Raw genomic sequence first — 24164 nt, 5'->3', positions numbered from 1 at the left:
ACATTCTAGCTCCTTTCGTATGGATTGTGTGCTAACACTTCACATAGAATAAATATATTAATTGTTTGCTTTGTTTTTTTTTTTATCAAGTGTATTTCCATGCAATTTCTGCTGAAATAACTTTTAATACCTTAAAAAAAACCTTAGTGAAAATACTTACTAATATTGTATAGTGCTTGAGACTTGTAATGTGTTGCAAAAGGTTAAAAACAAACTTTTTTCAAAAGAAAACTGATCAGTGCTAAAATGTCAATTGTCTAGGTACAGCAGTATACTAGCATGTAAATATTGTTCTCTTATTTCAGGTTCCCTAGCTGCATAGCATTTGCATTGTGACATTTTGTTACAGCATTAGCAAGACAGTTGATGTTCCAGAATCAATCAGTTTTTGTTGGCATGAGGCACTGTGCAAATTAGTTGGACATTGCAGACTTTTTAATTATCTTTAAATGACTTTTTTTGACAAAGCGTAGATTTCATGGCTACTTACTGCTTGACTGCTATATAGTATAAATTTTGAAATGTATACAAACCACCATATAAAGTAATCATTGTAAAATGTCTTAACCAAAAAAAAGCAAAAGAAAACAGTATGTAAACTTCCCCCCATAGTCTGAAACTTTTATAAATTTTATTTTAATTTAAAGAGTATTTTGTCTTATTGCATTAAAACACAGTATGCCAAAACAGGCTGTGGTATCAGAGAGTTCATATCCTTTAAAACTATTAAAAAAAAAAAAAACTTAGGGTTATGTTGAAGATGTTATAAAGCTTGTGAATTCCTGTTCATTAGCGATGCTTCTAATCAAGAAAAAATTTATTGTAAAGCCTTTTCGTGACTAATGCTTGCCCCACTAGACTGTATTCAGGAACAAAAGGCACAATAAAATCTTCATATCGGAAGATAAATAAAATCTTTATTTCCCAGTGCAATCCAAATGATTAGTATTAGGAGCAAGAAGTCAAGGTATGATAGACTGTCCCGTTAAATGCTGTGGATTTTTCTTGAAGGTGCACATTAACAAACATGCAGTTGGGCTCTACATAAGGGAAAACTGAGATTTAAAGGCCTGTTATTTACTGTAATGATATTTGATATGTACCTGTCTCATTTTGATCCTAAATACTTTAAATATGGAAAGAGTAACTGCATGTGTGTATTGTATTCTATGTGTAATGTTTCCTACACATTAATTTGAAGACAACTGTTTGAAAAATGCTTGTCTAATATTAAAGAGGTGATTGGACCAAGTGTTGTCCCTTTGTTGTGCATAGTAATTTTAAATAAATAGTACTAAACATGGTCTCTCTTATTTTATTTTCACTTGAATTTTTGTAAGTAGTACTGAATTACCAGGATAGAACATAAATCTGTTTTTTAATTTCAGAGAAGATGACTTCTAACTGCATATTGTTACTTTGCATGTTGCTGTTGCAAGTACATTTAATATTTGTGTGCAAGCCTGAACTCAGCTCGGTGATGCATTTAGCAGGAACAAAGAGACCACAGTGAAAGGTGTGAAAAGAATGATTTTCTGTTTTCTGATGAACATGTACAGCATAATGATTTCTTCATGTTTTTGACATAATTTGTTCTTGCAGTTTGTAAGGAGGGATAACATCAAAGTTATGCTGTGACTTGTTCAGCAATGTCTTACAGAATTGGCAAATATGCTGTGAGCAGCACCTCGGCACTCTATCTTCGTGCAGTAGAAAGCTGAGAGTTAAATGGGCAGTTAACGTTTTTTTTGTCCAAATTTTTTGTTACGTAGATGTATTTTAAAATCCTGAAAATAGGCTTGTTAGTCTTTGGAGATGAATCACTGTTATCAGAACTCTTAACAGCAAGTTTTGACAAATTTCAGGAAAAATTGTAGGGATCTGTATGTGTGTGTGACAAGTGAAGGGGTTTTCCCTTACTCTGTTTAACTAGTCATCTATTGAGATCCTACTTTAGCTCAAATCCAATCTAGATCTTTTTTTCTGACTGATCATTGCATAAAAAAGTCCCTGTTTTATCAATATTTAAAGCAAGATGTAGCATTAGCAGCTTCTAGCTTTAAAATCGAGGTAATCATAACGTGAGCTTGCAGAAGTATAGTGGCATAATGTAGAGAAACATCACCTTGGGAGGGCTCTTGTGAAGTCTATATCCATAAAGCCATGCATGTACTTTGTATTCAGTTCATATATTCATCTTCTGTTCATTTGTTACCACTGGTCAATAAACTAAGGTATATTTATTACTGCCTACACAAACAATGGTTGAATGGTTGCAGGTTTGTTAGCAGCAAGGCTTTCACCTTTTTTCCCCCCCCTTTTTTTTTAAAAAAGTTTTATAAGTCTCAGAGAATCCCATAGAGGTGTAAACATCAGTATATTTCAGCCTACAAGATAACAGTTTTTTTTTCGTTGTGCTTTGCAAACTGTTTAGAAGTAGCCCACAGTTTAAAATCTTTTTTTCTTGTCTTCTCCAACATCAATTTCCATCCTCAGTTGAAAGTCACTCTGTTAAACACTTACTACCAAAGTTATATTTCCTCTGAATCCTGGAGTTCATACTAATCAAAACCAGTTCTAACAAACAACCTTTATTTTCATGCTTGTTTTCCTTTTGGCAACAGACGAGGCCATTGTAGCCATTCTGGCAAAAAAACTAACGCTCTTCTGAACCATAATGTAATATAACACATCCTTTTCAGAGCAGATATGAAAATTATCCAGTTAAATGTTTCAGAGCAACAGTGAATAGTGAAAACTTGTTTCAGATGATCCAACAAAAAGCAGAGGTCAACATTAAGACATATTTTAACAAAATGGTCATATTCTATGAAGTGAATATTAGAAAACAGAATGGGAAACACATTGTATGGCTGATTCCTTAGTTAGGACAGGCTGACATAGGTTATCTATTTAATCTTACTACTAAATTAAATCAGACTAAATTACTTTTAAGTCTGACCTGAGAATTTTTAAATCCATACAGGTTTATTAAACAAGCATTTTAGCATCTTGTTCACCCTGAACATGTCAAACAAATCACTGATATGCACAGACAATGTTCTTTCTTTAAGAAAATTAACTTACATTAAAACAATAAAGAATTATATAAAGCTTTTATTTGGAAAGCTAAAGTTGAACTTATGTCCAGTTTTGTTTTGGTTGTGTTTGAGCTATCTACTTTTTTTTACTGTAGTGCTGAAGATCAGAAATGCAGGAAGGGATTGCATATACTACTAAAGACATTGAATCATAGGAACAAATATTCACTGGTGGGAGAACAGTGGTTTGTCTGCTTTTAAATAGAAATTTCCTCACAAAACATGCCTATTAGCTACCTAATCCTGCATCTTTCTGTGCACCAGTATGTATCACAGGAAGATTTAAGAGCCATTGTAGTAAGAAAAACTTTGAAGATTCAATTCGCTTACCCTGTGGTAACTATATTCCTAATACTAATTTCTAAAATTTGCTTGCTGCTTGTTTAACTGAAATTTAAGATGAGCTTAAATTGTTCATGCTGCATCAAAATTTCTGTTAACGAAACTTACTGCAGCTATTTCTCACTACTGCATTGCTTATATTTAATTGAAGAATTACAGCATGGACTGTGGGGAATGTTGGTTCTTGGATTCTTGAAATCAGTGCATAATACACTTGTCATGGAGATTTTTCTTTGCATTTTTTGCTGATACTGCTGCTACAAAGATTCAAACATTTGTAATCAGACAATGAAACTATTAAGTAAACACTAGTTTAGCTTCAAAAGCTTTTAGGAAGGAATTGTACGACTTCTGTCATCCCCAGTGAAGATTAAGATAGAAGTTAAAGATACGAAATGGAGGATTATTTTGCCAATTTAATCTTAACTTTTGCACTAGATGCATCAAACTTGCAGTTTGCATTAATATTGTGTGTTGTTTTCAGAAAGTTGTCCTGTTTGTGGCTATTGAGTTTGATCAATTTCTTTGTTTATTTTCAGTCTAAATGTTGATACTGGAAATTGCTTGGTTCATATGGTCAACAAGGTTTTTTTTTTTTTTTTTAGGAGAGGCATCTGTGTAATTAGCAATGAATATGTAGTTTATACACAGGTATGAATTTCAAACACTTCAGGTATAGATACTGCTTTTCATCTAGCATTTTTTCTAGAATGTCATATTTTTATTGCAGATTTCAGTGTTAAGGGAAAATGGAGGAATAACTTGCTCAGAGGTCCTTTTTTATTAGCTTGGATGGTAGGCTTGGATTTGGAAGGTGCAGGGAGCTTGGACAAGATGATTAAGATTCTGTTTTAGCTGTGCTCAGCTTTGCTTTGCAACCAACAAGACTGATGATATCCTGGGCTGTATTAGGTGGTACGTTGCTAGCAGGTCAAGGGAGGTGATCCTTCCTGTCCACTCAGCCCTGGTGAGGCCACATCTGGAGTACTGTGTCCAGTGCTGGGCTGCCTGGTACAAGAGACATGGAGTGACTGGAGCAGGTCCAGCAAAGGGCTTCTAAAATGGTGAAGAGACTCGAGCATCTCTCATATGAGGAAAGGCTGAGAGAGCTGGAGCTCTTCAGCTTGGAGAAGAGAAGACTGAGGGGGAGGATCTTATCAATGTTTATAAATACCTTAAGAAAGGGTGTCAAGAGGATGGGGCCAGACTCTTCTCGGTGGTGTCTAGCACTAGGATGTGAGGCAGTGGGCACAAACTGAAACACAGGAAAATCTTCCGTACTGTGAGGGTGACTGAGCACTGGAACAGGTTGACCAGAGAGGTGGAGTCTCCTTCCATGGAGACCTGCTGGGCCGTGTACTATAGGTGACCCTGCTTTGAGCAAGGGGGAGTTGGACTAGATTATCTCTAAAGGTAGAGATATCTCCTTCCAACCTCAACCTATGATTCTGTGAATCTAGAGTTAGATATTTAGAAGATTTCACAGAGTCAGGTGAAAATTCACATTTGCCACAAGGAGACAGCTCTTTAATAATGATAGACCTAGGAAGTTTTGTCATGGAAAATGAACACTTTTGAATTTATTTGCTTTAACCTGGAAACTTAGGATGCTACTAGAACTATGCAACAAGTCTCTTGTTCTTCATTTTTTCATGCTCTCCCAAGGTTTGTAGCCTGCTAATCTTAAATCTTGCAACAAAATTTGTTTGGTCTTAACTGCAGATTTGTTTGTCATTTCTTTTGCCCTTTGGTCACTCTTCCACTTTTTTTCATCTGTGAGTTTTGCAGTGTTCTATCTTGTTACTACTTTATAGTCAACTACTTCTAGTCTACTTTAGTTTTCCTGTGGGAGGAGAACCAGTCTTAAGCCTTTGACCGTTTTTTTAGCAAGACTTAAAAACGGTTATACTAATGGCATAAAACACTTGTGGATAGTATTATGAACTACATAATTATGTTGTCTATATTGTCCCCAGCAGCACTTAAAAACTAGTTATGTTCTTTTGGTACTACTTTGTTTAATTAGAGCTATTAAGAATAAACTAGAGAATGAATTAACATGGATGTGCTCTCTCCAAAATAAAAATTGAAGCCCAATAATGGAGTAGTGAAGTGTAAGAATAGCTGCACAAGAAAATTATAGGGAGGGGAGATGCACAATTTTAAGAAAAAATAGCTACTATAATAGTATATGTTGTATGTATAAAGTATTCCTGCATTTTATTTTAACACTTTTGGGATAGCATCTAAAATGTGCTCTGGACTAGTGTATTAAATTTAATACAGCTAAACATAATACAGCTTTTTAGTACCATTTCAAATCAGTGTGGTGACTATAGTTGTTGATTTTGGAGTAGCTTCTCCAGGTCAGGTCTCTAGATCACTAGAGAATTGTTAGGAGTTAGGACTGAACTTCACATTTTTTGCTGTCTAGATGGGATTAAGCTTCTATTTTTAAAAGGGATTCAGAAGTCTTCATTTATAGTGATTTTCTTGAGCCTGTATATCATAGCTTCTTGTCAAACACCTGTAGTATTCTTTATTTGTTTTCTCTAATTTTGGAATATGATTTTGTCATTTTATTTAAACTTGGCTCTGCTAATAGTGAAGTTTACAGCCCTGTGTGAGAGGAGCTGTTATAATGCAGAAGGGAAATAACAGCGTTAGTAGATTTTATACAGACCAGTAGCAGCCATTTTTGATTTCACATAAGATAAAGGTGAATTAACTTAAACTATGAAATCTGTGTACAAGTTAAAATTTCATGAGCATCTTACTGATGTGAAATGAATTTAGGTATATACTTAGTGGGGAAGTGGGAAAAATTTTCATTGAAGCATATGAGAACTAGTTTATAAAAATTTTTTATGCACTATGTGCCTGAACCATTAAAGATTTCGTTCAGTGTCTTTTTTTTTTCTAGTTATAAACTGTAAGTAAACATCTCTGCAAAGTGATTCCATGACACCAAGAACACTACTCTGGTATTAGAATTGTGACTCTTAAAGTTGGAAGAGGAAACAGTCAGTGTTGAGGCCTGTATTATTGATACAATAAAGCTGAAGTTGTGAAACTGGAAAAAAAAAAGAGGGGATTGCGATGTGATACAATTGCAAGTTAATGGAATTCAACTCTTACATACATACTTAGCTTAAAAAAATTAGCATGTATGAGCTTTGCTTAAATTTCTTTGGTCAATGTAGAAGTAATGAGGACTTTTCTGCGTTCTTATATTTTCCCTTTTGAGAATTCTGCTTCTCTTGCTGTACTGGTGAATCTGTCCTAGCTTAATGAATTACATTAAGTCTAAATTTCAATTTGTAAAAATATGAAATTCCTGCTTAGTCAAAGTTTTTCTTAATCTGTGCCAAAGCAAAGTTATTAGCTCATGTTTTGAATAAGGTAGAAGGAGATAAGCGGTTGTGATAATCACTGACTGTCACCAAATCTTGGTTTTGCTAGAAAACTCTTTAAGATACACAGTTATGTATTTAATAAGCAGATATGTGTAATGAATGTTTGTGCCTCTCCTCCCTCAGGATCTCCCACCTACCACATGGCAACTGACATAGAGCATAGATGTGGCTTGTTTGAGTGGCTTGATGAAATGATCAAACACAAACACTCTTCTCAGGAAAAAAATTGTATGTGACTGCTTGCTTTTTTATTCCTTGCAAAGAAGCCCATTAAATATCTATCTGTTTGAGGAAGATAGCACATAACTAACTTTGTCAATCCAGAGATGCTCACATCTAAATTGAATTTTGAGCCAGATTAGCATTGTACACAAAAGGCCAGAAATGTGGGTGGTTGGTAGATCAGGGAGAACTAGTTAAGTTTATGAAGAAATGGAATGGCGAATCTTATAACTCATTTTCAGAGGAAATCCAAAGCTTTTTGGAAAATGCTAGCCCTGAAATTCACGATTATAAAATAAAAAATTACTGTGTAATAAAGTGGCTTTACATTATTAATCTCGTAAGAGATAAGCATGGATTTATAGAGATTAAGTCCCTAACATAATCATTTTTGGTGTTTATTAAAATATGTGAGGATGTAAGTGGTAATGATGAATGCAGTAGAATAACCTTATGAAAACTTCCTCACAACAGGATTCTGCTTGTGGTTCAGGCTGTAGGTAGCTTTTTTTTTTTTTTTTTTTTTTTTAAGATATCAAATGATTTTTGGAAATGTTAAATTGTTAAACTGGGACAAAGTTTATATCTGTAAAATAGTGAAAATATTGAGAAAAATGTTTACTTGGAAAGGAATTAATCTTTCTTTTCCTACTAATAGTTCACAGAGCAGTCTATTAATCCTTTAGTATAGCTAGTGCACGAAACATTTCTTTGCATCCTGGGATTCTTAACAGATCTTGATTTGGAGTTTGCTTGCATCTTTTTTTGTAATTTGTAGGGTGGTTGAGTTAATTAACTTTTAAATTTTAAGTATTTTTGCTTTTTATTCCTTATTTTTGAGCTTTTTAAACCTTTTAGTTTTTATGTTTTCCTTGAACAATCAGTCTTTCAACCTTATTTTCATTTTTACATTTGAGTTAGAGTAATTCCTTCTACGCTTTGTTAAATATGTTAGTTTATCACAGCAAAAATAAACATAGAAAAACCTTTCAGGAAAATCTTGTTTTTTCTGCTGTGTAAAATTCCCAAACTATGTCCAATTTTAACTCACACTGTAATACACTAAATCATGGAGCGTGTAAGGATAAGATGCCTGAGCTAGAACTGCCTGTGGGGATAACGGCTGAATAATCTAGGTAGCACGTCTAAGGAGTGCCTGTGTTCCCAGGAGCTTTAGTGTGTCTGCTGGGCATTGCAGGCTCACCTTTACCAGCGCTGTGTCCTTCCAAGACCTGCTTAGCATGTGGTAAAGCAGTCCTCTGTTCACTTTCAAAGTGTTTGCAAGCGCCCTCAAGTAAACCTTTTGGAAAGCTTGGAGTTACTTACAGTATGAGTGAAAAATTTCTTGGAGGAGGAAAAGAGAGAGGAAAAAAAAGCAAGTTAGCTTTTCAGGGACTGGATGTTCTTTGGGAGATACTGGTGCTGGGCACGTTCATAATACATTCGCCTTCCTTTTTAAGTAGGAACGCTACTTTAGGTAATCTTGGGTGCATGGGTTTGAAAAGAGCTGAGGAGGTAAAATCACACTAAGCCTGCTTATGTTTATTAAATTATGAAAGAAATAGTGTGAACACCAGCCCAGGTATTTCTGGTTTAAAAAACAAAAAACAACCTTGGGCTTTAGTAACTGTGTGAGGGGAAGTCACAGGTTGTGGATGTGCATGTGGACAGTGTGTCTTGAGGAACTCCCAGTTGTTCTGGGAGTACTTACCAGTTGATAAACTACCATGAAGAATATTTCTTTATATTTTAGGTTCTCTAGTTCATCCTCCTAAAGTGTGTGTGTGTGTTTTTGTTTTTTGTTTTTATTCCCCCCCCCCCCCCCGATTAATGGTGGAAAGAGCCTAGAATAACTCACTAGCCTGCCTCAGCTAAAAGTAACCTTTGTCAAAACCTTTTTCTGTGCCGACTTCATATGCTTTGCATGACACTTTTGCTGAATAGAACTTGACATATTAAAAAAAAATCACATGGTCTGATGGCATATTAAAACCTTGGATAATACAGCTAATTAGGACATCTTATCTAGAAAGTAAACTCTATGTAAAAATAAAAATTATCTTTTTTTTTTTGCCCCTGGAAAGACTCTTAGAATTAAAAACAGCTCTTACATCATAACCTGAAAATCAAGAAATTCACACACTCGTAAAGAATCAAGACAAGTTAATTGAGCTATGATAATCTTTTTCTTAATTGCTGTATGTAAAAATGTCTTTGCTTTCCTGAGATCTTGTGGAGCTGCTGCTTAATATCAGGCTTAGTGGCAAGCTATCTTTTTTTCCCCATTTTTTTGGTCCATAGGAAATCTTCAGTAATATGCTTTTTTGTGTACTGGTTTCATTTTTGTAGGGAGGGGAACAGACCAATTCTTAAACACCCACCAATGACTTTTCATCCTCTAACTTTCCTTATTTGAAATACACTTGCCAAATCTTAAATTATTCTGCCAAATCTTAAATTATTCTGATATTCATATGATTTCCCAGTCATTGCCTCCTTCATACATTCTCAGATCATTAGCATCTTAGTGCTACATTACTGGCTCATAGCAAACAAACAGAATGACATTTTCATGTGGCAAAGTGCACACTTGAAACATGATTGTTTCCTGGAACTCAGGAAAAGAAAAACTCATCTTCTTGCTCCTATGCTTTTACAAGATTGCACAGAAAAGATTACTGAGGTTTGTCAAAATTTTAGAAAGCTTGCTTCTTTTGGAAATTCTGCTCATGTCAAGTGTTTGAAGGTTCTGGTTTGATTTTCTCTCCCCCCCCCCCCTTTTTTTTGCTCATGGGATTTGGAATTGAAACAGAAATATCTAGTGGCTAGCATCAGGCTGGACTCAAAATTGTAGTAGTTCTTGTTTTTAAACAAAACCTAAGGCATTGTCTCAGCTTTCAGTTTATTCATTACTTTTCTTCCTCCTGTTCTCCCTGCCTTGCCCAGTTTAAATGTTGTGTGATACTGATAACATGCTGCTTAGTTTGGCTTAATAAGCTGCTTCACACACCACAGCTTTTATTATCTCAGATCTGCTTGAAGATGTCTGCGTGGTTTTGTTTGAGGCTTACTCTGTCCAGCCTTCATGTCATCCAGGCCTCTGAACTGGAAATATCTTAACTTTACGATGTTTAATATTCCCTGTAAATTTAACTGCTTCAGCATGATTACAGACTTGGAGCTATGCTTTTTACTTGACAGTGTTTTGATGTCTTTTAAATACCTAACCTATTAGATGGTGTGTTTTTTTCTCTAATAAGATGATTCTTGTTATCAGTTCAGTACCTTGTATAGATGAAGCTGAGGCTTCATCTGTACAGTAGATTATATGGTGGAGTTTGGCATGGAATTTCTTACAGTTACAAATAAAAGCCCTATACCCAAACAGTGGGTACAGTTTTTCTAGTGTATAATTTTTTGCAGGTTGTAAATAAAAGCTGAAGCCTGCTATTTAGTCTTACTTCAGTGCTTATCTTTACTTGTGTGTGTATTCTAAGTTATCTGTTCAGTATTTAAGAACTTGGTAGTGATTTATATAATGCACAAAATACAACATTTTTGTGGACATAACTTTCAAAATAGAGCCATACTGTGTAAGCTATAGAATCATGAAATGCATGAGATATTAAATCTCTTATATTTGGTAGATGCGTGTAGTAACAGTAGAACTGTTATTCTTTTAACTTTTATGGGTAGGTATCTGTGTAGAGAACTAAAGTAAATGAAAAATACTTCTATGTGAAATCTGCTTATAACCATTTACCTAGTATTCCACAGTAGTGTGACATGTACTCTTTGTTTTATAGAACAGTACATTAATTTTTTCAAAGAAAACTGTAAGATTTTAAATAGTCATATGAAACAGCTACAAGAAAAAGGTAGCATTTTGCAATGTACAGGGAGTCTTGTCAATATCAAAAGTCATATAGTGCCAAATATTATGTAAAATTATCATATGTAAATATAAATATTATAAAGCTTAATGGACTATATTTGCATTATACCATTACTAGCAGGCCGTCTAGGTAGAACATGACATGTAGTTCAAGTATGCTTTGAAAAAAGTAAATAACTTTCTAAGATGCCTTGCTGTTTAATTCATATAACATATTTTAAATTTAATAGAACTACCTTTTTGTTGTTAACTTTTTTAATTTATAAACGTTTGTGTTAATTTCAGATTCTAAAAGACTGTACTTATTTCTAATAGAAGAAAATGTCTTAATGCTGCATAAAGTAGTAATAACATTGAGTGATTTCTTGCATCGTTCCTACAGTATACTGCTAATTTTTTGAAGATAATATTTTATTAATTTCTCTTTTCTTCTAGCTGACAGCACGATCACTGCCTTCCATACAGTCTGATGAGAGACTACAACCTTTGCTTAATCATCTCAGGTAGCATAAACAGAAAGCATAAATATGTTTTTTCATACAGATAAAACAATTTTATCAATTGAATGTTTAACTACATTTTTTTTTCAGATGACTTATCTGTGGGATTGGCTTTGACTGAAAAAAGTGGAAAAATATTCTTTCAGTGTAACAGAAATTTTAACTTAAATTACATGAAAAATAGTTAATTAGCTGGGTTTAATTTTTAATTAATTAGCTGGTTTTGCGTCTTCTGAGAACTAACAAGAAAATGTTTGTAACTTTTATGAAAACTTTAAAAGTTAAGTTAATAAGTTGCTTTATGAACAAAACTCAACAAATTCCAAATTACGCTAGTCAATATGTGTCTTCCCTATTTCATATTTCCTGTGCTCTATGCTCTTTCTGGAAAAGAAGCCTGCTGAATGGGGTCCATTTTACTTTTTTAAAGGGGTTATGGAGAGATCTGAAAATATGAACCAACAGAGTGCTCTACAACACAGTTGAAAAAGCCTACCTTTCCCTTAAGAGTGTATAATATCCTGTATATTTCTAGCTTCTTTGAATGTGTTTGGGGATGAAGAGTAAGAAAACTCTTCTCTAGTATTTTTCAAGTTAAATATAGATTTGATCTCTTTCTTATACAGATGACTGTTTTATACAGCTTTATATTGATTGTGAGAGTTTATTTAATAATGTCGTATGGAGAGAGAAAACCAAGCAGCTAACGAGAGAACGAATTTAGAATCACAGAAAAATTTAGTTTGGAAGGAACCTCTCGAGATGACCATGTCTAACTCTGACTCAGAGCAAGTCTGGGTAGACTGGGTTGCTCAGGTACTTACCCAGTTGAATTTTGAGTATTTCATAGGGTAGAAATTTACTTTAACATTGAAGGTCAATAAGGAAAGTACACGTACAACCATGCTCTGAAATCATGGAAATGATATTGAATGAGTTGGAAATGGAAGCATTGAAGCTCCGTCCAGACAACAGTGCACTTGAATGAAGATCTAGTAAATGTTTGCCTCCTGTGGTGCTCTGCTGCATGATGCAACCATACCTCAAATACAGTGTTTTTATTTTGTTTCAAAAAACAAATACTCTCTTCACCAGCATTTTTTTAATACATAGGAGCAGTTTCATGTCTTACTGCTTTTAGTGTAAATCAAAATAGGAAAAATAGCTTTTAGTGCATTTCTGTTTCTTTATTTATGGTTGAACTTTAAGAACAGTGAATGAAAAATCATTAAAGCATAACTGTTGCATAACTTGTTACTGAATACTTCTGAATGCAGATCACCTTCTGTGTTTTTGTTACCATTCATCATATTGGCATCAAAAATGCTCTTCAGTAGCACGCCTTTCACCATTTGAAGTTAAAGAGCAATTAGGTTAGCTTTTTATAAATCGTGCTCTCTGTGAGTAATTACTGAGAAACTTGAATTTTCTTTTGATGTCTGCTACGCACCTATGTAAGTAGAACAGCCTGCAGTATCACAGGAAGCAGTCTTTTTTTTGTCTTCCCTTTTTTATTGTATGGGGAAAGGAAGATTTGCAAAAAACTAGCTTTTTTTTTAGCACTAGCTACTAAAACTAACAGAGATCCTTTATCCTACATCTATGCAAAACCTTTTTGCATATTCTGATATTAAATTGGATCTATATGTTAAGCAGCTTGTAATTTGCATTTATTTTGTTTTTGCAAAAATGGTGGGGCTATTTCCAGTACATTATGTCAACAATGGAAAAAACTATGTCAACACTTCCACATTGTCTGTTTTAAAGGAACCTGCAAAAGGGCAAAATACGTTAAACCTTGTAACTTGCAAAATATCAAGGGACAGACAGATGACCAAGTAGATCTTTTCTGTTATTTCTGTGAATCTGTGATTTGTTTTTATTTCGTCTTACTTATAAAGAAGGGAGATATTGGTTTTAGGCTTTCCGCCTCTTCTTTGTGTGATGTTTCTTACAGTGATGTTTTATTTTTGGCATACGTCAACAGATCTGTATCAGGGGAGGTGAAAGCTTAGATAGAAAAGTGTGAAAAGTGCATATAATTGAAGGTTACAGAACATTGGTTGTTAATGCATTGCACATTTATTGGCAGCTGTTCGTATTGGCCTGTGACTTTTAAATTACCTAGTCCTCAAAAAAGGTCTTTTTGCCGAGGATTATGTCCGCATAGATATTTTAATCCTGGCCTATTTTTTCAAATGGGCATAGCATGTATTTTGTAATTGGACTATTCTAGGCTAAATAATTATCTTATCTGTGACTTGGATGCTCGTTGTCCTATTTTGATTCAATGGTAATTTTTAATACTAATTGTACTAAACTGAAAAAATAAAGAACATATTTAGTTAAAATGTATTTTGTTTGAAGTAAAATTGTGCTTAGGGATTTCACATGCTCACAGGCTACAAGACTTCAATTGCTAAAACATTTGTAATTGTATTGTTAGTAAACAATTATAGCACATCCAGGAAGGTATGGAAGCATTTGTATAGTGTTAATATTCTAATATAATTTTATAGAAATGGAAACTTTTTCCAAATGCATGAGACACATACTCTTGCTTCAATATTCAAAGATATTTTCCTGGTTCTATGGTGAAATTACAGTATCGTGACATTCTGTTTAAAATCTCAAGCAGGAATTATTTCAAAGTTTGACAAATGTTGTCATACGTAATCATATCAAAGTACTATAGCACTTTGCCTGTGCACTGAGCCTTTTTTCCTCTTGCGTGTTTTACTCTTAATTTTCTCTTTTAGAATGCCTGCTTATGCCTTGGTGTTTTAAATACATGCAGCATGTGAAATTACATCTTAGTTCAACTTGCACTCAGAAGGAACACATATGAGAGATGGCAACAAGGACAGGCAGCAAAAGAATTGTTTATAAGAATTTCTTGGATACTGGGGGCAGATAGGGCTAAGACTAGGAAGAGGCATTAAGGATAAGAAGGGATTCTGCAAGTAGACTAGTTGTGTAAGGAGGTTCTGGGAAAAATGTGGGTCTGCAGATGGATGGAGGACTTAGCCTAATGATGGATAATGTGAAAGAGTGAATTACTGAAGAGGATTGTGGAGAGAATGGCAGAGTATCAGCATGGGGCTACTGGGGATAGGCACTTTGAGTACCTGAATTACGAGGAGAGGTTGAGGGAGTTAGCTTTGTGTGTTCTGTTGAAGAGGATGGTCATGAGGAAGTTTTCTACAGCTATTTGAAAGGCAAGCATCACACAATATTGGACTTCCTGATGGTGCCAAAGGATATAACAAGTGATAGTGGTCCCATATAGGAAATAGGATGTTCAGGTCAGAGATCAGGAAAAACTTCTCTGCTAGGAGGATAGTGCAGCAGGTTGCCCAGAAACATAGAACTTTTGTTCTTGGAGATATTAGGACTCATCTAGAAATACACCTGATTAGTGGAGGAGGAGGGGGAACAGGTTGCCCAGAGAGGTTGTGGAGTCTCCGTCTCTGGAGATCTTCAAGGCCTGCCTGGATGCAACCCTGTCTAACATACTGTAGGTGACCCTGCTTGAGCAGGGAGGTTGGACTAGATGATCTCCAGAGGTCTCTTGCAACCTTACTGATTCTGTAACAGGACTAAATTGTTTTCTGGTGTCCTTTTCAGCCAATGTTTGTATTATTGTATTAAGTGTGTCTTCAAGTGTTAGTTCACAAAGGTGATAAAGAAAACAACTCTTTTGTAAGATCAGATTTTTTTTTAATAGATATCGCAGCACCCATGCAGACATGTTCATCTGCATTCTCATTAGGGTTCATAAGTATGTAAAAAAGGATGTGTACCTTAATACACTAGTGTCACTTTCTGTTCTCAGCATCTGCAAAGTTCTCACTCTAGTAGATATCATGCTATGCTAAACAAATTCATGAATGATGCACTATTCATCAGAATTATAGCCATTTATTTGAAAGACTGAGATTCTATTATTGGAATTGTGCATATAATGAGATTTCTTCATGATACTAACAATGTGAATGTATTTATGAGCAATCACTGGAGAAATTTTCTTCCAGAAACTGGAGTACTTTTGATAAATAGTCCATGTTTATCTTTAATTCTGTCTTGTTTTTCTATTTTGGACACATCTTGGTGTATATAATCCAGCTCTGAAATGGCTATAGGCACACCTTTTTATGACCATTTGTATAGACCACTTAGAAAAATCTTACTTGGTCAGACTAAAATACATTAACTGTAATATTCTTTCTTCTGTTGGCTGTGAACATCATCAAATATAAGCTGAGAGTAAGCATATATCTCATACTTTCTTCCCTTGTATTAGTCTCCCAATGTCCAAGTGTTTCCAGCTTCCTTGATCATTACAGGTACCTTCAGAAGCAGTTTCTGTAGTCAGGACTCTTCACTGGGTCTCTCTTCTGCGAGCTGTGCTTGTTTAAGAGCTCTGGGTACTACACAGACTTCAGCACTACAAAATTGGCATTTGGTAGTTTCACAATTTTATAATGTCCATATCTTTCTTTTTTTTTTTTTCTTTCCATTTATAGGGAGTTCAGATAGTGTGGCATGCAGTACTGTAGGAACTGCAATTCAGTATTTCAGGAAGATTTTGCCATAAAATGATAGTATTAGTTGTGTGGGTTTTTTCTATCAGTTTGTTTATCTTAAATACATGTTTAACTATATAGCTATAAAGCATGACCATCTTGTCATTTTTATGATGTTTTGGCTTTGTGTCTCTTACCGTTTTAAGCATGTGGATATAATCCTGAACTATGAGTCATTTTGCAAGTCATCATTTTTTAACTTTAATTTTTTTGGTTTCTAAGGGTAAACACTAAAAGAATAATTCAGATCACACAGATATATTCTACTTTCTGTAAACTGTAAAATCGAAAAATTGTTTGCAAAATTTTCTTCCTTTGTATTTTTTGGATTCTTTTGATACTAATATTGCATTATTTGCTTAAATGTCTCTTAGCATTTTTTTTTTTTGCCCAGATTAGCATCACTACTATTCTAATAGTCTGTTAAATATGACCTAACTCCCAAAGTCAATTTAAAATGTAGTACTTCTTGGTAGCTAAAAATGCTTACAAGATGTATGTCTAATTGCTTCCACTTGTGAAATACATTTAAAATGTTCAGAGCTGTGTCCTATACAAGAACATAAACTTGAAAACAAAAAAACCTAACACTAATGGAATTAGTTTTGCACTCTAGAAGCTACAGGTTGTTTCCACTTTTTGTCCCCTTTGTTTTTAAGTTATACTTTGCTCCTAATTAGGGATCTTCCCCCTCTGCCCCTCTGCCAGAGGGTGTTTTTTTTTTTTTTTTTTTTTTTTTTTTTTTTTTAATGCCTGCATTTTATACACTTATTCCATGGAAAAGAGTGCCTGTATTCAACACTTCCTGATGTACTTTTGAAAGAAACTCTGAAAATAGATTAATTGTAAAAACTTTACCTCTGGTGGTAAAACAGTGCTATGATCTTTACTGAAGAATTGTAAAAATAATATTTTAAAAATAGACATTTTGAACTTGATATTCTTCTTCAGTTACAAGATAAAGTTAGAAAATTTTGATAACTAAGACTTTGGATTTTAGACAGATATTTGAGAAATTGAGTCAGGCTGAATTGAGACACAAGAATTTGTATAGGAGAGGAACATAAAACTATTTTAGGTGAAAAGTGAAGATGTTATTTGGTGCTTGCTCTCCAGGGAATCCCCAAAAGAAATTGGAAAGAATTATGGATGTCCCTGGGTGAGTAAGAACCTTGATCAGAAACTAACCATGGGAGCCTGTGAAATTAAAGAAAGGGATGAGTCAAAAATAAGAGCTAAATACTGGATGCCAAGAAGGAGGGGGTGAAGAAAAGAGAGGATGGTCACAAGCTTGGTTAAGCTATGTTGTACTAAAGCATTTTCAAACAAACAGTAGCAGGCTATTTGGTAATATTTAATGACATGAAAAGGGAAGAAATTTACTCACAGAATAAAGGATACTATATTTTAAAAGGTTCTCAAGATTGCCCTTATTTTTCTCTTTATTCCTACTGAAAATCTGTGGTGAAAGCAAACTGTTTTGATGAATCAAGGGATGTGGAGAATCTGTACTGTAGAAAATCAAAAGACCTGGCACATAACACTGCAAATCCAAAAGCTCTGTTCTGTTGTACTCCTTGGAAAAGGAGCCAGCTAGCAAAGGCCACCTGAGCAGTCCTGGCCTCTTTATGCCTGGCTCCAATATTTACCACGTATGCTGGATGGATAGAGCACACTCTTTCAGAGTGCTGCCTTTGAAAGCAGTTTGTGGACTTCAGTGCCTTGGTGAAAAGTGGCAGGTAACAAGCAATTTTCACTTTGCGAAGGTAGTATGCTACTTTTTAATGTAAAAGTAAGGAAACGTGCATGAGAAACTCTTTGATTTGCTTATGATCAGAGCATTGGAGCTGTTCAGAATCTGAAAAGTATCACTTCTTCCTCCTATTTTCCCTTGGCATTTAGTTTTCTGTCCTTGCAGTAGGGTTTTTACCCTACTGTCTAGGCCTATAAGCAGGATTCAGAGAGCATGCCCTCTTTTTAGAAGCAATGTCTGAAGTTTTGTTTTGTTCTCCTATTGTATGGGAAAATTTTTGGGTCCCCTCAGTGTTCTCTCTTTCCCTGACCAATCATTTCTACAGATGCTAAGAAGAAGCCGTTTGCTTTAGCTTCGTCCATTTTTTTCAGCACTAGTATGATTTCAACAAATAGCAAAGGGCACAAAGCAAATGATCTTACTACAGTAGTTTAAGAAGTTACCAGCACTCATCTTGGGATTCAATAACTGACTTGAATGGTCAAGACTTAAGCAACAGCTGTTTTCTATTCTTTTATGTTTAGATTGTAATATCTTTGGGACTGTGATGTTACATTTTGTTTGTAGTGTGACTAAAGTGGTGCTGATTCATTTCTACTAGGAAATTTGGATACTAATTTATTAGAATCAGTAGTAATGTTCAACTCAAATACTTTTATTTATCCTTCATGAAATGAAAAAAAAAAAATCTAACTACAGTAAGTTTGTCTAATATTCCAGTGTGTGCTAGAAATAAGACTAATGAATCAGTGAATGCATTTATAATAAAACAAATGATTTGCTCTGTGGTAAGATCAACTCTTAAACTATATGGTTTTCATGGTACAGAACTGAAATATGACAAAATAAGCAATAGCAACTGGTATCATTGCTATCATTGCATCATATTTAAGCTAAAGCTGTTTTTTTTTCCTGGAGTCATCATATGCTTTCAGAGGATTTAAGAAGTAATCTTCAAGTTTCTTGCAAAATTCTGCTACCTCAGAGAAACTTTTTTCTTAACCTAGTGAAGCTGCCAGGTTTGGGTAAAACTGATTTTTAGACCAATGTGCTGTATCCAAAGTCTTTGGTTGCTTTACTGCCTGTTACACTGTTAACTCTTGAATTTTCTTATGTTGTGATTTGAACATTTGCCTCTTGAACAATGCTGACCTGCAGATCCTTAGCTCACGAAGTCTGTATGCCTGAAAGTGAAAATTGAGTACTAGATGGTTGTATCTAGTTTGAAGTGGCGTGAGTAACAATGCATGACTGCCTCCCCTTTATTGTAGGGTTACCTGAACTTAGCTCAAACAGCATGTGCCACGTCCTGTTTTATGTTTACTAAACAACTTTTATCAGGAGGTTTGGGCTAGAGTAGTGGTCAATGATGTGGATTGAAAACTGGATGAACTGTCTGACTGAAAGGCTTGTGACAAGTGGCAGGCAGTCCTCGGAGAGGCTGTTCAGTAGTGGAGTAGCCCAGGGTTTGGTACTGGGACCAGTCCTGTTCAAGGTCTTCATTAATGATGTGGACAATGAGGCAGAGTTTGCAGCCCTCCTGGACTGTGGGGAGTGGTTGCTATGCTAGGTGGTTGTGCTGTGTTTTTCATAGGGATGTTGAGAAGCTGGAGGAATGGGCAGAGAGGAACCTACTGAAGTTCAGCAAAGGGAAATGCCAAGTCCTGCCCCTGGGGATGGGACTAATTCTGTGCACCAGGACTGGTTGGGGGCAGACCTGCTGGAGATCAGCTTTGTGGAGAAGAGTGTGGGGGTCTTGGGCAGAGACCAGGCTGTCCGTGAGCTAGCAATATGCTCTGGCAAGGCAAGGAAGGCCAAGAGCCTCTGGGGCAGCCTTAGGCAGAGTGTTGCCAGCAGGTTGTAGGAGGTGCTCCTTGCCCTCAACTCAGCGCTGAGTGAGGCCTAATCTGGAGTGCCTGGAGGCCCACCTGGGCCTGGAGTGTGTCCAGTGTCTAACCATAAGAAGAAAACTACTGTGAGGGTGGTTGAACACTGGAGCATGTTGCCAGGAGCAGTTGTGAAGTGTCCATGCTTGGAGGTATTAAAAACCTGACTGGATGAGGTCCTGAGCAATCTGGTGCAGGTGAGCCAGCTTTGAGCAGGGGGGCTTTGGACTAGATGATCAGCAGAGGTATCTTCTGACCCCAACTGTTCATGCGATTCTGTGATCCTAATTCAGAATGACTCCTTACCCCTCTTTGAGTAAAGGAAGGAAGGGATCCATTATTGTGTTGTCATTAATGTTGGTTTTATAAATCCAAATTACTTACATACCTGTCAAATACCATTTTCTTATTTTTACCAACATGTAAAATATGTGTAGCCCTTAAAATCTTCTTACATTTTTAAACTGTTGCAAATTTTCTTGAATGAAGTGGTGTATTTAAATGATGTTATACTGTTTGCTTTGTTTTTCAGCCATTCTTACGTTGGTCCAGATTACAGTGTACAAAAAAACACTGGGAAAATTTCTCTAGAACAGATTGATGCTGTAAGTCCTCTGTTTATTGCACTGTATTGTATACGTTTGTGTACATTTCAGTACATAGACAGGATAAAGCTTTTTTTTTTAAAAAAAAAAAGATTCAGTATTAGTTTTGTGACTGTTAAGAGCTGCTTGGATGAAATTGTGATAAAGATTAAAATGAACAAAATTAGCAAAATGAATCTAATCAGGTTTAGAATGGAGCTATAATGAATTGCTTAATTTGCTGCTAAATTTTGTGTGTTTTCACGAATACCTAATGTAATTATAAACAAAGATTTTAACATTTTTTTATTTAATCATTTTGCAACTATGGTGTTTAGTTATTGCTTTGCAATATTTATCTTTAGGATGTTTTCTGGACTTTTCAATTATAGAAGGGCTTTTTTTGAGCAGGGAAATAAAATTTTAAAACCACATCCATTATGCAGAGACAATTAAAAACAGATTTTGTGTTATCTAAAATTTAGAAATGGTGTGTTTTGTTAGTGTCTTAACTTATGGCAGTGTCCCTTTGAAGGTGAATTCTATTGCTAAACTTACCTGTCAAAAATAAAACCCAGATACAAGTAAATTTGAATGATGGATGCTTTCTCTGAGATCTTGCATTACGAATAACAATACTCTTCATGGAGAAATTCTGCAAATCAATTGCAGTGGACTTTACTCCTGCTTGTAGTTCTTCAGATATGTTAAACACCCCATCAAATCTATTTTGCTGTTCCAGAAGCTAAAATACAAAAGGAACAGCACTGTAATTGAACTATGGATATCTTTCCTGAGAGCAGTTAAAACTTCGTTACTTTGTAGCTGAGGAGATTATGGTATTATCATCTGTGTTACTCTCTCACAATACTATTGGATGGTTATTGGATTTGATGGCTTAAGGACACACTTATCTTCAGTCCAAAGGATCTTTGCACATGCATTTATTTCTGTTCAGCCATTGGCATTTTCAGATGAAGCTAAGTAGTAAACAGAATAAGCATGTATTCTACAAGCAAAATGGACAGTATGTCTTAAACATACATTTTCCTCTTGACAGCTTTCCGTGAAATCATTTCCTCTTTGCATGCGCCAGTTGCACAAAGCCCTGCGTGAGAACCATCATCTCCGTCACGGAGGCCGTATGCAATATGGGCTGTTCTTAAAAGGCATAGGTTTAACTCTGGAACAGGCACTGGAATTTTGGAAGAAAGAATTTATTAGAGGAAAAGTGGATGCAGACAAGGTAATTCAAGAAACGAATGTTATCTAAATATATGAGCATGAGGACATGTGTAATGTGTACTTTGTGGTATGTGTATGAATAGTGCTTGTTAAAATAGATAATTATGCAAAAAGCACACTAATATCTTTTTCCCTCCTTTTGGTTATGATTTTATTCATTTTGTTTGTCATTCTCCTGAAGTATGGGAACTCAAGTCATAAAACCAGGGGCTTTCTAGAGATGAGAACTAAAAAAAAAAAAAAGCAATCTTTTACAAAGGCTTCAAGAAAGGACTTGAAGAAAGGTTAGTAACTGTAATTTTGCAGTTGAATACTAGTTAATTTCTAGCTGCATTCAGGAAAATGTAGTTTGTTTCAGTTGCAATTTCCTATATTTAAAGGATATTAAAAAAGCAAAAACAAGCTATCAGAAACTAATAAAATGTAAGTGTATATATATGTGTGTGTATATATATACATGTATGTATGTATTATTTCTGTTTAAAAAGATTGTGAATAGGCCCAACTCTGCTTGTGCCTTGATACAAGGACCTAGGTGTATGCAAATGGATCAGTTCATGCACATGTCTTGGATCCTATTTTGAGTTACAGGTTTAAGAATATTTTTTTCCTGCAGCATCACTGTTTCATGTACTGCATAGGCATAGACAGGTCTCTAGAAATAAATTACAGTTTTATAGTTGATGAACTTGTATGACCTTGTCCTGATTAGCTGTGAAATTTAGAAAGCATTTTGTGAATGAAGCAAAGGATTGTAGCTATGGCATTTTTCACATAGAGGTCACTATTTCTACGTAATTTTCATATTCCTTCTAACTGTGAAGATATGTGCATGATACTTGGTAAAGACTTAAGTTAACTGACCTGTATTAGGTCGATACTGACAACAAGCAAAGAGGAAGGATTTGTTTTGCTATGAATGGTTACAATTTCAAGATTCATATTCTGTCTTAGTGGCAGTAACATTTGTATCAGTTGTCAATCCTAAAACTTCTTGACACACAACTTCAATCTCAAACTCCAGCGCTTCAATCTCAAACTCCAGCACTAGTGGTATGCTGGAGTGCATACCACAAGACTAAGCATAAACACAAGGAAAATGTACACCAAAAGGAATACTTCCGGTGCTCTAAATCACTGATACAGGCATACCCTATGAATTCATGATGAAAACACTGTAGAAAAGTTTTCAAGAAGCAATTTTGCCTTCAGAGAGATGCTTGCAAATGTATTGTAAATAAAGTGTGGAGCTATATTTTCCATTATAAGTATGGCTCACAAAGAATGCACTGAAACTGGTAGAGATCTGCGTAGATTAAGTGATCGTGTAGTGTGTGCTCACAACAGGCATGCAGAGTGCAAAGTAATATATGTTTTTATTTGAAGCACCCTAATTAAAATTACTCTGCAAATTGCTAGACTAAGAATGCCTAAGTAGTAAATGGTGGTTGTTCAGATGATAGGATCAACTGTCAAGTGGTGGTAAATGTGTTACTTATGAATGTTTATGCTTTGTAACCTCAGTGTAATTTTAAGGTATGATTTGGTGAAACTATGTAGGAGAATGTTCTCACAGCTGTAATTTGAGTAACTCTATTCATATTTATTTTGGATCATTTTGTATGCTATAATTGCATGGCTGTATTAACTTTACAGAACATGTGTAAATTTAGTTTGTGATTTGGAGCAGTTTAAAAAGAAAGTGTAGAATCCTTTAATTACTTTAGGTATAGTAAAATCAATATGATCTGGAAATAAACTGCTGTTTCAAGGAGACCAGGACAGGCTCAGGGAATGGGTTGACAGAACTCTGAAATTCAACAAGGACAAACACCGAGTCCTACCCATGAAGAGGAAGAGCCCCTTGCAACAGCACAGCCTGGGGCCTGACCGCGTGGGCAGTAGCGCTGGGGATCTTAGCAGGGCCAAGCTGCTGAGCGTGAACTGGCAGAGAAGCCAACAGCACCCTGCCCGTATTAACAGGAACGTGGCCAGTTGATGGAGGGAAGGGATTACTTCCAGTTACTCGGTGCTGGTCAGACCACATCTGGAATGCCGCATCCAGTTTTGAGGGTTCCCCCCCATCCCAAATACAGGATACTAATAAGCTGGGGCAAGTTCAACAGAGAACTACTAAGATGGTCAGGGTTCTGGAGCACTTGCCCCGCGAGGAGAGGCTAAGGGAGCTGGGCTTGTGCAGCCTGGGGAAGGGGCGGCTTTGCTAACAGCAGCCCTCCAGTGCATCTAGGGAGGTTGCTAAGGGAGGTTATTAAGAAGGCAGAGCAGGGTCCTTACAGCAGTGCATGACAGGAGGACAAGAGACGGTAGGCATAAATTAAAGCAAGAGAAGTTCTGGACATAGTAAGAAAACTTTACCCTGAGGACAGGACAGCAGTGGAGGAGGTTGCCCAGAGAAGTGTAATCTTTATCCTTGAAGGCTTTCAAGACCCAGCCGGAAGAAAGCTGAGTAAGATGGTCTGATCCCTTGACTGGCTATGCTTTGAGCAGGAGGTTAGATTGGATGACCTCTTGAGATCCCTTCCCACCTGAACTTTGCTGTGATTCTATCTGCCCCTGCATACAAGTAAAATTGATTTTTTTTTTTTTTTTTTTTTTTTTCCGGGCCAGCCACTA

General features: G+C 35.7%; 1 protein-coding gene across 2 annotated transcripts in view; it reads left to right on the top strand.

Moving 5' to 3' along the window:
- The window catches only part of PRIM2 (DNA primase subunit 2), a 111854-nt gene that overhangs the window by 49824 nt on the left and 37866 nt on the right, over positions 1–24164 (top strand). For both annotated transcript variants that reach the window (XM_062571097.1, XM_062571096.1), the window contains 3 exons: positions 11412–11479; positions 20234–20306; positions 21346–21531. In XM_062571097.1, coding sequence (XP_062427081.1) covers positions 11412–11479; positions 20234–20306; positions 21346–21531 — 327 coding nt within the window. The remainder of the gene's footprint in view (positions 1–11411; positions 11480–20233; positions 20307–21345; positions 21532–24164) is intronic.

This window comes from Rhea pennata, chromosome 3, assembly GCF_028389875.1.
Source record: "Rhea pennata isolate bPtePen1 chromosome 3, bPtePen1.pri, whole genome shotgun sequence".
Lineage (NCBI taxonomy): Eukaryota > Metazoa > Chordata > Aves > Rheiformes > Rheidae > Rhea > Rhea pennata.
Note: the sequence above shows the minus strand (reverse complement) of the source record. Positions and strands in the feature narration are given on the sequence as shown.